The sequence below is a fragment of the Schistocerca gregaria genome, chromosome 2 (genome assembly GCF_023897955.1).
Source record: "Schistocerca gregaria isolate iqSchGreg1 chromosome 2, iqSchGreg1.2, whole genome shotgun sequence".
NCBI classification, from domain to species: domain Eukaryota; kingdom Metazoa; phylum Arthropoda; class Insecta; order Orthoptera; family Acrididae; genus Schistocerca; species Schistocerca gregaria.
In genome coordinates, this window is record NC_064921.1 from 988,592,110 (window position 1) to 988,604,454 (window position 12,345).

At 42.5% G+C, this 12,345-nt stretch overlaps 1 protein-coding gene across 5 annotated transcripts in view; it reads right to left on the reverse strand.

Moving 5' to 3' along the window:
- Positions 1-236: 236 nt before the first annotated feature.
- LOC126335484 (L-threonine 3-dehydrogenase, mitochondrial) overlaps positions 237-12,345 on the reverse strand; it is a 265,944-nt gene continuing 253,835 nt past the window's right edge. For all 5 annotated transcript variants that reach the window (XM_049998808.1, XM_049998805.1, XM_049998804.1 and 2 more), the window contains exons 6-7: positions 1,460-1,726; positions 237-742 (exon numbers count right to left, since the gene is read on the reverse strand). In XM_049998808.1, coding sequence (XP_049854765.1) covers positions 609-742; positions 1,460-1,726 — 401 coding nt within the window. In that variant the 3' untranslated portion in view covers positions 237-608. The remainder of the gene's footprint in view (positions 743-1,459; positions 1,727-12,345) is intronic.

The following is a 12,345-nucleotide window of genomic DNA, read 5'->3' on the forward strand; positions in this document are numbered from 1 at the left end:
AAAAAAATATTTGCGTGTCAGATTTGGTAGAAACAAAATTTAAAAGACCTAGATTAGAAATGAAATTTTAGTTACATGACAAAAACTGATTTCTTCCAGCAACATGGCCTACAATTTGCAAACGAACTTCCACATTGATTTAATAACCAGGAAATCTTGCTCTGATCTGTTGAAAAGTGTCCATATTAAGTGATATGTCTATTGTTTATGTAACACCATAAATTATAACCCCAGGAAAGAATGTCTCTAAATTTATTTATAAAATTCTCGAATACCTACATACTCTTTTAATTTACAGTAAGATGAATCAAGTAATTGCTTCATGCATTTTCAGCTTGAGAAATTTTACTGGAGTACTCTCATGCTGCTTGTTAGAAATGTCGTTAAAAATCACAACAGAAGGATTAACAAATAAATTATTCTTATATTTTTATATTTCACATAAATAGTAAACTTAAAATACATTCATTAACTACTTTACACAGTTTTCTAAATACATACAATAGACAAAAGACAGTATAAAAATGTCCATCCTGCTAACTAATTGCACAAGACAGTATCAGTTTGTATCAATCCCAAAATAAAAGGAACCTATTTGAAAGTGGGCATTAATTTTGCCTTATGTAGTTCTTTTTGACATCTGCAATCATAAAGCTGACTAGATCTTCAATATCATACTTGTGCTTCCATCCCCAGTCAGAACGCGCTTCTGAATCATCAAATACTTGTGGCCAGGAGTCAGCTGCATGAAAAACAATTCTGTCATAAAAACTGAAAATGAAATTAGGTTACACATAACAAGATTACATAGTCACAGTTATTGAAAGCTTGGAGGATAATGACTTTTAAGTAATGGAATTGTTAGTTTTACTTTCAATGCTCCTTTTGAAACAGCTATCAATAATTTGCACTATCTCCTAATACTAAAGGTAAGAGTTTACATTCTCAAAACTAACAACCAATTACGATATTTCATACACTTTCACTCACCAAATTATAATCCTCCAAATTTTCAAGACACAAAGAATTATCTACATTTGTTGTTACACTCATACAATGTAATTACAATGCCAGAGAGAAAATACAGTGATTAGTGATACTAACAAATTACCCGCCTGGATAGCCAAGCGCTTTAGCATGCTGCCTCTACGATTTGGGAGGCGTGCCGGCCCTGGATCCATTCCAGATTAAATACATTCAGAAAACTTTTGCACACATTCACGTGGGACAGCACTAGATGCAGGCAATTGGGGTATGCAAATTCCATCTTGAGGGGAGAAAGAGAGGGTGGTGGCAGGAAGGGCATACAGCCGCTCTCGACCACTAACATTATCAAATTCAATAGTTAACATGCTTACTCCATGAGGGCATGGAATAAAGACAAAGAAACAGGAGAATAATGTTAAAAAATTTAATTAAAAATACTTTTTTAGCACAAAGTAAATAACATTTTTGTTACCTATGTTCTGCCGACTGTCAGGTTTGTATGTTATTTGAAATCCCGGCACATGTTTGGCAACATGTTCTGCCAATTCTTCTGGTGTAAAACTCATAGCAGTCACATTATAAACTCGTCGTTTTAGTTTCTCATCCGGTGTAATCATATATTGCCATAATGCTTGCATGCAATCATTGATATGCATCATAGGGAGGCGAGTATCCGGTCGAAGGTAACATTCATATTTCCCATTCTTCAGGGCTTCATGGAAGATAGCCACAGCATAATCTGTAATTCATACAAAGTATCAAGGTGTTACTCAAACAGCTAAATACAACAATCAATATCTAGGTAGGATGTGCAGAAAATAAGTGTTATCAAGAGTCAAAAACCATAGCTTATATGTATATGTACAATACAGGAAAATCTGATATGGGAGTCTCATGTCTCCCTAACCTTACAGCTAAATTGTGGCTAAGCGTGGGAGAATGGCTCTAATTATTGAAAATGGAGCAGATGCTATACATGAGTAACAGTTGACATAGAATAATAAAAACTTAACTGTATCTTTAACTCATAATGTTGTTTATTTTACAAGATTAGCACTGCCCAGGCTTGGTAAATCGCTGGACAGACAGAGTTTGCGCTCTCTGACAGAAGGAGATATATATCATTACTTCGGGCCATGTCATGGCAGTTGTGTGAATGAGCCAAGCTCTGGAGTGTTGACTGCACAGTGCACACAGCAAGGCGTATCAGCAGTGGATGTTGTCTGATGTCCTTCAGGTAAGAGTAGATGTGGTATCTGAGAATATATGGTTCACTGACGTTGTGATGGAAGCTGTACCTTTAATTTCTAATGTGTTGGACATGGTAACTTATTGGAAGAGCCGCTAGTAATCTGTTTAGCTTGTCTATTGAGGAACTTCTTTACCAGGTACTGTAAGGTGATGTCAGATAATTCTGCCCTCACTTAGCCGCAGTGATCACAATGTTCTGATCCCAGATCTACTGTGGGATTCCCACATCTCTCTAATCTGGGAGCACTCTGCAAAGTTCTGGCTAGATGTGAGGGTCAGCTATTATTGTTGTTGTTGTTGTTGTTGTTGTTGTTGTGGTCTTCAGTCCAGAGACTGGTTTGATGCAGCTCTCCATGCTATTCTATCCTGTGCAAGCTGGTTCATCTCCCGATGCCTACTGCAACCTACATCCTTCTGAATTTCCTTAGTGTATTCATGTCCTGGTCTCCCTCTATGATTTTTACTCTCCATGCTGCCCTCCAATACTAAATTGGTGATCCCTTGATGCTTCAGAACATGTTCTACCAAGCGATCCCTTCTTCTCAAGTTGTGCCACAAATTTCTCTTCTCCCCAATTCTATTCAATACCTCCTCATTAGTTATGTGATTTACCCGTCTAATCTTCAGCATACTTCTGTAGCACCACATTTTGAAAGCTTCTATTCTCTTCTTGTCTAAACTATTTATTGTCCACATTTCACATCCATACACGGCTACACTCCATACAAATACTTTCAGAAACGACTTCCTGACACTTAAATCAATACTCAATGTTAACAAATTTCTCTTCTTCAGAAATGCTACATTTTATATACGCTCTACTTCAACCATCATCAGTTATTTTGCTCCCCAAATAGCAAAACTCATCTTCTATTTTTAAGCTTCTCATTTCCTAATCTAATTCCCTCAGCATCATCTGATTTAATTCAACTACATTTTACCCTCGTTTTGCTTTTGTTGATGTTCGTCTTATATCCTTTTTTTCAAGACATTGTCCATTCTGTCCAAAGCTCTTCCAGGTCCTTTGCTGTATCTGACAGAATTACAATGTCATTGGCGAACCTCAAAGTTTTTATTTCTCCTCCATGGATTTTAATTCCTATTTCGAATTTTTCTTTTGTTTCCTTCACTGCTTGCTCAATATACAAATTGAATAATATCGGGGACAGGCTACAACCCTGTCTCACTCCCTTCCCAACAACTGCTTCCCTTCCATGTCCCTCGACCTTTATAACTGCCATATGGTTTCTGTACAAATTGTAAATAGCTTTTCGCTCCCTGTATTTGACCCCTGCCAACTTCAGAATTTGAAAGAGAGTATTCCAGTTAACATTGTCAAAAGCTTTCCCTGTGTCTGCAGAAATATAGGTTTGCCTTTCCTTAATCTTCCTTCTAAGATAAGTCATAGGGTCAGTATTGCCTCACGTGTGCCAACATTTCTATGGAATCCAAACTGATCATCTCCAAAGTCGACTTCTATCAGTTTTTCCATTCGTCTGTAAAGAATTCGTGTTAGTATTTTGCAGCTGTGACTTATTAAACTGATAGTTCGGTAATTTTCACACCATTCAGCACCTGATTTCTTTGGTATTGGAATTATTATATTCTTCTTGAAGTCTGTGGGTATTTCGCCTGTCTCATACATCTTGCTCACCAGAAGGTGGAGTTCTGTCAGGGCTGGCTCTCCCAAGGCTATCAGTAGTTTTAATGGAATGTTGTCTACTCTCAGAGCCTTGTTTCAAGTTAGGTCTTTCAACACTGTGTTGGCTAATTATTGAAAATGGCACACTACATAAGAGTAACAGATGTCACAGAATAAAAAACTCGATTGTATCTCTAACGCATAAGACTTTCTACTATTTCTCCATCAGAACGTGGAAATTATTGGTAAAACATTGTTTTCTGCTTGCTCCTGATAATGGGATTAAAAAATCTGAAAATAGTGAATCCTACATTTTTTAAAATCTGTATGTCTGAACATTGTTGCAGGTTGTAACAAACCAGTTAACCTCCCCACTCCTGATTATTTAAAGAATCAGACTCTCATGTATTAAACAGCTTCAAATATCTGATTACATTACATATTAGTTAATGTGTTAAATTTTTAAAATTAAGCATGTAAGTGAACAAAGATTAGAAAAGGTTTGAAATTATGTTTAAAGTTTTTTGGAAGTGCTCTCATTGTCAAATACTGGATGAGTATAGTCTGGGCAATTTTTACTCCGTTTTAAGCAAAACTATTTTATCACACATCTCTGTGTTCATGACATTATACCTGCTGAACTGTGTGTAATACAATATAGTTTTGCAGGTACAATCAGTGGTGTACATACATACTGTTTGCAAAACGCATTGCAAATCGAGTTAGTAGTAAAGAAGTAATAAATTAAAATGCCATATGTGATGCTGAAGTTTTAGTGTATGAACACCAAAAATGTAGTAAGCAATAAACTCTTTCCTTTGTATTGTGTGTGTGTGTGTGTGGGGGGGGGGGGGGGGGGGGGCAGTGAGAAAAAAGAAAGTTTTGCAAGGTTTGAAATTATGTGTAAAATTTGTTGGAAGTCTGCAAGTGCTCCCATTCTCAAATACTGTGTGGACATAGTTTGGCTGATTTGTGCGCTACAAGTTACGCTGCCTCAAGCCACAATTATACACACAGAACAAAAAGAACCATTAATGTATGTTGTAATGAAACTTTTATTTCTTTCATTACATGTATATTACTGTAATGTAACGATATTTAATTGAAATGTGAAACACCTCATGGTTCAAACTGATTGAAAATTTTATAAAAGGGAGATAAGAAAAGGCTTGAAAATTTCATGAACAGTTATTACTGCATTAACTTCGAGCTGTTAATGACTACATATAACATTGTGGGAGAATGACAATTTGAACACTGGTTTGAATGCAAATACATAACACTACTTCTGATGTTCTTTCTTATTTGGGCAATTTTCTCTGTTGTGACACTTTTTGTATCTTATTTCTGAGCTGTGTCAGTGGCCTGTAAAACATTGTGATAATTTATATATTAAGGATGTGACAACATAATTCAGAATAGCTTACAGTCTGTATACAGTTTTTGTCTTCTGTGATTGGCTATCATATCTGTAATTGTGTCATAGGCCTATTTTTGATCTGCAACTAGAAGTTGTTGATTTGCTATGAAAAAAATGTGTGCAAGTCACCAGAACTGAACTGCTGCTCTCAATAAATCTCTAAGATAAATGTCATATATAGGATATTATGGTGAAACCAAAGCAAGATGAATGACTGTTTTGTGGTTAACAGTTCAGCACATATCTTTGACTTTTATCAGAGCTTCACTGAAAATGTTGGCCGAAAATGGAGTGGTATTATCATAGTTAACGGTATGGATACGGTGCAGAATGTCTTCACTCCAGTCCTTTCTGAATTTTTCCCATAGAATGTTAAGATTAGTTGGCACACATCTGCTGCTTACAATCTATTTTCAAGGAGAACACTAAGATGAACAATGTTGGGATGCCGACAATCTCATTGCTTCTGATATATCGACCGGTCCGAAATTGAATAGGTTCACCTGTGATGCGTTAGGATTATCAACACTGAATACTGTCACATTGCTGTCCTTGTTTACACATTTGCATATATAATTTATTGGTTCGATGAGACTTGAATATTCCACATTGATTAGCAGCTTAAATGTTGAAAGTCACTTCGCGTTTGCTGCCGGATTCTAAAATCAACTCAATTCAGTATTTTGGCAATCCAACTGTTCGCCATCTTCAGGAGAACACTGCTTCTGCTGATGAATCCCGCTGAGAACTGATGCCAGGCTGAAAATCGACATCTGGTATAGGCCTCTGTACCATACATAGTGCACGTGCTGCCCATCATAGTTGCTGCCCTCCAAGACTGAGCAGTTGGTGCCGTCCTTAGTAGAACGGCTGCAACGATATATCACACTCGGAAACAATTTTCAAACAAACTGCACTGAAGAATGTTCTGTTTTGATGCTGGATAGTACAGGATTCCACATCCTGCTAAGAGGAAATCCATTGTCTCTAGTACTTACATTATCCAACAACCTAATTTCAATTACCTCTTTAAAGACACTGCACCAAAAATCAGAAGTGTTGTCAACTATCACAGTTTCATACTGTTATCCTCTTTTAAGCAGTGTTCTGCTACAGCTGATTTTTCTGACTGTTGACAGTGATGTTTCACACACCTGTTACGAACTGTGCGAATCGAACAGCTGATGTAAGCCTTCCCACATTGACATGGAATTTTGAATACACTGTGTTTCCTAAGCTCCAAATCATCTTTCACAGAGCCGAGTAGTGCCCTAATCTTGGAAGGTGGATTAAAATTCCTTAAAATTCTTCCAATCTTAAAACGATGTGCTCCCAGCATAAGGAAAAAAAGCCACCAATGTGCATTCCTCTTCATGCACCTCCAGTGATGGTCCAAACTCCATAGCCTGACAAATCTGCTTCTCAGAGTATCCATCTTCCTTAAAAACAGCCATCAGATGCCTAAGTTCTTGGGTTAAACTGTCGCATCAGAAACAGCATATGCTCTGCGTACCAAATTCCTAAGGACGCCACTGCATTTGTGTGATGGATGACAACTCTTAGAATGCAGATACCTATCTGTGTGTGTTGGCTTTTGGTGAACACTATGTCCCAAAGTCCCATCTGGTTTTTTAACAAACCATAACATCCAAACATGGAAGCATCCCATCACTTTCAACCTCCATGGCAAATTTAATGCTGGGATGAAGACAGTTGGAGTGGTCTAAACATCTATTAAGAGCATCACATTCATGTGTCCAGATGAAACAGGTATCACCCATATATCTTCAGAAGCACATTGCCTGCAAAGCTGAAGTCCTCAGTGCCATATCCTCGAAGTCCTCCATAAATAAATTACCGATTACGGGTGATAAAGGACTACCAACAGCCATTCTGTCATTTCTGTTCCAAAATGTTGCTGTTAAATAAAAAATACATGGATGTCAACACATGATGACAGAGCTTCACCAACTCTTCATCTACTTTTTCACTAACCAAACTAAGGGACTCGTGTAAACAGAGATAGCACACCAAAACTCACTAATAAATCTGAAGGACCCAGCCTCAAAGATTTCAATTGTTGAATAAAATCCATTGAATTGGAGATATGGTTTTCACACATGCCAACAACTTATCATCTCTTCTCAGTCCATATGTATTCAGGCAGTCAAATCATGTTGATCACATGGAGCTTGACTGAGCAATAGCAGTTCTGTTATTTCATCCCCAGTGAATGTGATTAAAAAGTCAGGATATCCATATGAATGCAAGTGTCATGGCGTCTTGTGCACATTCATGCATGTATCGCAAGCTGCCAGTAAATATTGCAGACTGCCAAGAAATTGTGCTGGAAGTATGACCATTTTGCCAAAATCACTGCTGTTTCCATCAGTTGCAATCACATCTCATCTTTGGTTCAAACAAATGAAGAGGAGACGTGCAGATTCAATTTTCTGCATGCATGTGTATCACATATTGAAGACAGTTAATGGCACTGAAGACTATAATTTGTTACATTTTGAGGTGTCATTACATGGTTTTAATAATAATTCATAACTCAAACTTTTTTTAATGAGTTGTTCACCAATAACAAGAAATAAAATGAAAGAAGTGACAAATGTAAATCTGATTTACAAGTGTCTGAAGGGTGACTTTCTTAATACGATACAATGTGTGGAAACAAGAATAAATACAATTACCTTTATCTGGATTAGTTTGCATAATTGTTCTTGTGGTCTTCAGTCCAAAGGCTGGTTCAATGCAACTCTCCAAGTTACTCTATCCTGTGCAAGCCTCTTCATCTCAAACTAACTACTGCAACCTACATTCTTCTGTATCTGCTTAGTGTATTCGTCTCTTTGCCGCCATCTATGATTTTTACCCTCCACGCTTCCCTCCTGTAGTAACACGATTCACAATTTCCGTCGCACTTCACACAGTGTAGACCGGGAACTGTCTGCTAGGCATGCCAGATGTGAACTGACTGGGCACAGCCTGTACTGCCCGAGTTGTTGTTCCGCCGGCCGAGGGCGTGGCAGAATTCTCGCATGCCCTCTGGTGGACGGGACTTTACTTGTGGCAACTACTGAACTACTGTCCGTGACATGCCTTGCCGATGTTGTGCGCCTCCCGCGGTCTTTCTGGTGGCTACTGCACTCCTCCTCATTCGGAGGGGGGGGGGGGGGGGGTGTGAAGCCCCTGTGATCCACTGTGTCGGAAGGTGGAGTGTTGTGCAGTAGCGATGACCCTCCACGTCCATTGGAAGGCTGGAGTCGGGTGGATCTGCCAACCCTCGAGCTGGAACCTTCAAATACGGTATGAAATGACCCACAAGAAGAGGCCCGCGTCGTCTCACCACCGCAGCCTGGCACAGAATGGGCGACAAGTCGTCGAAGTCTGGATCCCAGTCCACCTCGGGTGGGGCAAGACTCAATGGCGAGGACGATGGGGAAGGGACGATCACAGGTGAACCAGCCTCCTGAGAAACAGGCCCTGCAAGGAGGGCCGGCTCTCGCCGGGGCATCTCTAACAATGGTGATGCCGTGCTGGAGCTACTGGAGGCCGCCAAGGCTGAGAACCATAGCAGTGTGCCGGAGTCATAGGTGGGAGGGGCGGTAGCATCCACTGAGAAAACAACACAGGTGCTGGCAATGGGGAAGCCGGCACCCGAGGGGTCGGAGGGTGGGTGCCCAAACGTGTACGTAGCTGATTTTGGTGACGATGTACCTCCCAGTCCCCTGCCTGCAAGGTATAGAGCCGGCGGCCATTGCGGCGCAAGACCACCACCGGTATCCAACGTGGATTGTGACCAAACCCATGTGCCCAGACCGACATACCCGGTGGAAAACCGGGTACTCCGTTTTGTGAAGATTGGCAAGGACCAGGCCAGAGGAGGTGCAGCAGAGTCCTAGGTTGGTGACCGTGGAGGAGATCTGAGTGGCTGTGTTCTCCCATCGGTGTGGTCCGGTATGCCGTCAGGAAAAATGTCTACGCCTCCTCCATAGGAAATTTCTGCACATACTTTTTCATCTGCGTCAAAGACGCGCACCATGCGCTCGGCTTCCCCATTCTATTGTGGATGAAAGGGGGGAGAGCAAACGTGCCGAATACCGAAACGCCTATTAAAATCCTGGAAGGTCTGTGAAATAAACTGAGGTCCATTGTCCGATACCAGGGTGACTGGCAGAGCTTCCACAGAAAAGATTTTTGCTAGTGCCTGGATTGCAACTTCCGAAGTGGTTGAGGAGCAGCGAACCACATATGGGAATCAGGAATAAGCATCAATGACTATGAGCCAAAAGCTGTTGAGAAACGGGTCCGCAAAATCTATGTGAACACGTTCCCATGCCTGGGTTGCAGCCAGCCATGAAGAGAACACTGACCTAGGAGACGTCTGTCAGCTCGCACACTGGAAGAGGTGGCCACCAAGTGCTCAATTTCTCTGTCAATACCGGGCCAGTACACATGTCTACGAGCCAAGGTTTTAGTACGGGAAACACCCCAGTGCCCCTCAAGTAGTAACATGAGGACCTCCCTGCGCAAACTTGCAGGAACAACCACGCCAGGAGCCATATCATCGGTAGCCAGAGGGAGAACTCCTTCCAACACTGAGAGGCGGTCTCATAGAACAAAATAATTATGAACAGGGTCCGAGGCACGGCCTGAAGGTCGGGACGACCACCCCTGCTGAACGAGGGAAACTACTTGCCGGAGAACCTGGTCAGCTGCCGTTTCCCTGGTGACTCTAGAACTAGAGATCGGGAAGCCATCAACCACTTGGTGGGACGCCACATCCAAATGAAAACACATAATCTCCTCCTGATCAAACTTAGGATCCGGACCTACCGGAAGACGGGAAAGAGCGTCGGTGTTGGCTTGCTGTCCAGTAGGGCGAAAATCAATGTCATAATGGTACTTAGAGAGGAACAAGGCCCAGCGCTGCAGTTTGTGGGCTGCCCTATTCGGAATCTGAGAGGCGGGGCCAAATAACGATATTAATGGCTTACGGTCAGTGATTAACTGAAACTTCATGCCATACAATTAAAGGTGAAACATGGTAACAGCGTAGACAACGGCCGAAGCCTCTTTTTCCACCTGGGAGTAATGGGCCTGTGCAGGACTAAGAGTTTTAGACTCAAACGCTAGTGGCTGCTTGGAGCCATCCACATTGCGATGGGCCAGGACCGCCCCCACCCCCTATTGCGAAGCATCTGTGGCCAGGATCAATGGCTTATTGGGGTCAAAAGTAGCCAAACAAGGCGCTGACATGAGGAGGCCCTTCAACGAGGTGAACGCTTGCTCGCATGCAGGCCACCAATCAAAAGGAACACCCTTGCGCAGATGGCAGTACAGGGGGAGGCGATGGTGGAAGCCCTGGGAATGAACCGGTGGTAATAGGCAATCTTGCCTAAAAAAAGCTTATAACTCCTTCAGCGAAGTGGGCCATGGAAGGTTGACGATACATTGGACCAAACTTCCTAGCGGCTGGATGCCATGCTGAGAGATGGTGTAGCCCACATACTCAATGGACGGCTGGAAGAAGTTCGACTTAGGGCAGGTTGCAACGCAGGCCCATGGACCTGAATTTGAGAAAGAGGGTTCAAAGGTTGTGCAAGTGTTCCTTCGTGCTGCGGCTTGTGACAATTATGTCATCCAGGTAGTTAATACAATGAGGGATTGTCGACATGACGTGCTCAAGATAACGCTGAAATATCACCGAAGCACTGGATATTCCGAAGGCCAACCACTGGTATTGGTAAAGGCCAAACGGGGTGTTGACGACCGCCAGCCGTTTGGCGTCCTCATCAAGTGGTATCTGATGATAAGCTTCCGAAAGATCAATTTTCGAAAAATATTGGCCTGCCGCCAAGGCTGAGAACAATAAATCAGAATGAGGCAAAGGGTAGGTGTCCACCACCAACTGGGAATTAATGGTGGCCTTGAAATCGCCACAAAGATGTAATTTTGCTGAGGGTTCCCTGACAATAACTAGGGGCGAAGCCCACTCACTAGAAGAAATGGGAAGAACGACCCCGAGGGCTGTCAGCCGGTCTAGCTCTTCTTTTACCTGAGGGCGGAGAGCCAAGGGGATCTGCCTCACTCGTAGAAAACACAGGCGAGCCGACGCCTTCAACGTTAAGTGAGCTTCAAAGTCTGAAACACGCCCCAGGCCCTCCTCAAAGATATCCTTAAAGTCAGAGACCAAAGATTCCAATGATTGATGAGGAACGTCTTCGGAGACCAACTGTATGGTGTCTACGATAGAAAAACCGAACGCTTGAAAGGCATCCAATCCAAAAAGGTTAGCGGAGCTCACATCACTGACAACAGTAAAATTAAGAGGCAGAGTGACTGATTTGTAAGTAACGTCGGTAGTGAATTGACCCAGTAGGGGAATGAACTGTTTACCATAACCGCATAGACGCTGGTAAACTGGCGCCAATGGGGGCGACCCCAGGTCAGAGTAAGTTTGTCCATTCAACAAGGAAACTGCCGCACTCGTATCTACTTGCAGTTGTAATCAGCGTGACCGAACCGACACCTTGATAAAGAGTTTATGTGCTGATGCGTCGGGAGCCTGGCCCGATGAAACTCCCTGAATGTCAACGTCCATGTCCTCTGTACCTGCTTCCTTCGATTCTTTTGATGCTCAGTGGCAAACTTTAGCAATGTGTCCCATTTATGACATTTATGACAAACGGCTCAACACTGGGGGCACTCTGACCGATCATGATGGATATAGCATGATGCACAGGACGGCACACGTCATCCACCCCAGACGCAGTGCACACGGCCGTGCCGCCCTAAACTGCCGCGACGTCGCACCACACTTCCAACTGTTGACCTGCGGCGTGAGACTTCATACGATTGAGCAATGGACATGCCTTCCTCGGGGGAAGGGTCATCCAACTGCAGGGGCCCGTTGCCAGATCTCCCTATCAGGGGCCAAACAAACAACGACGTCGCGCACCATAACATGGGCATACGAGTCTCGTGACTGCTCTGTGACAAAATGACACTTGCGACTAAGACTGTGCAGGGTAAC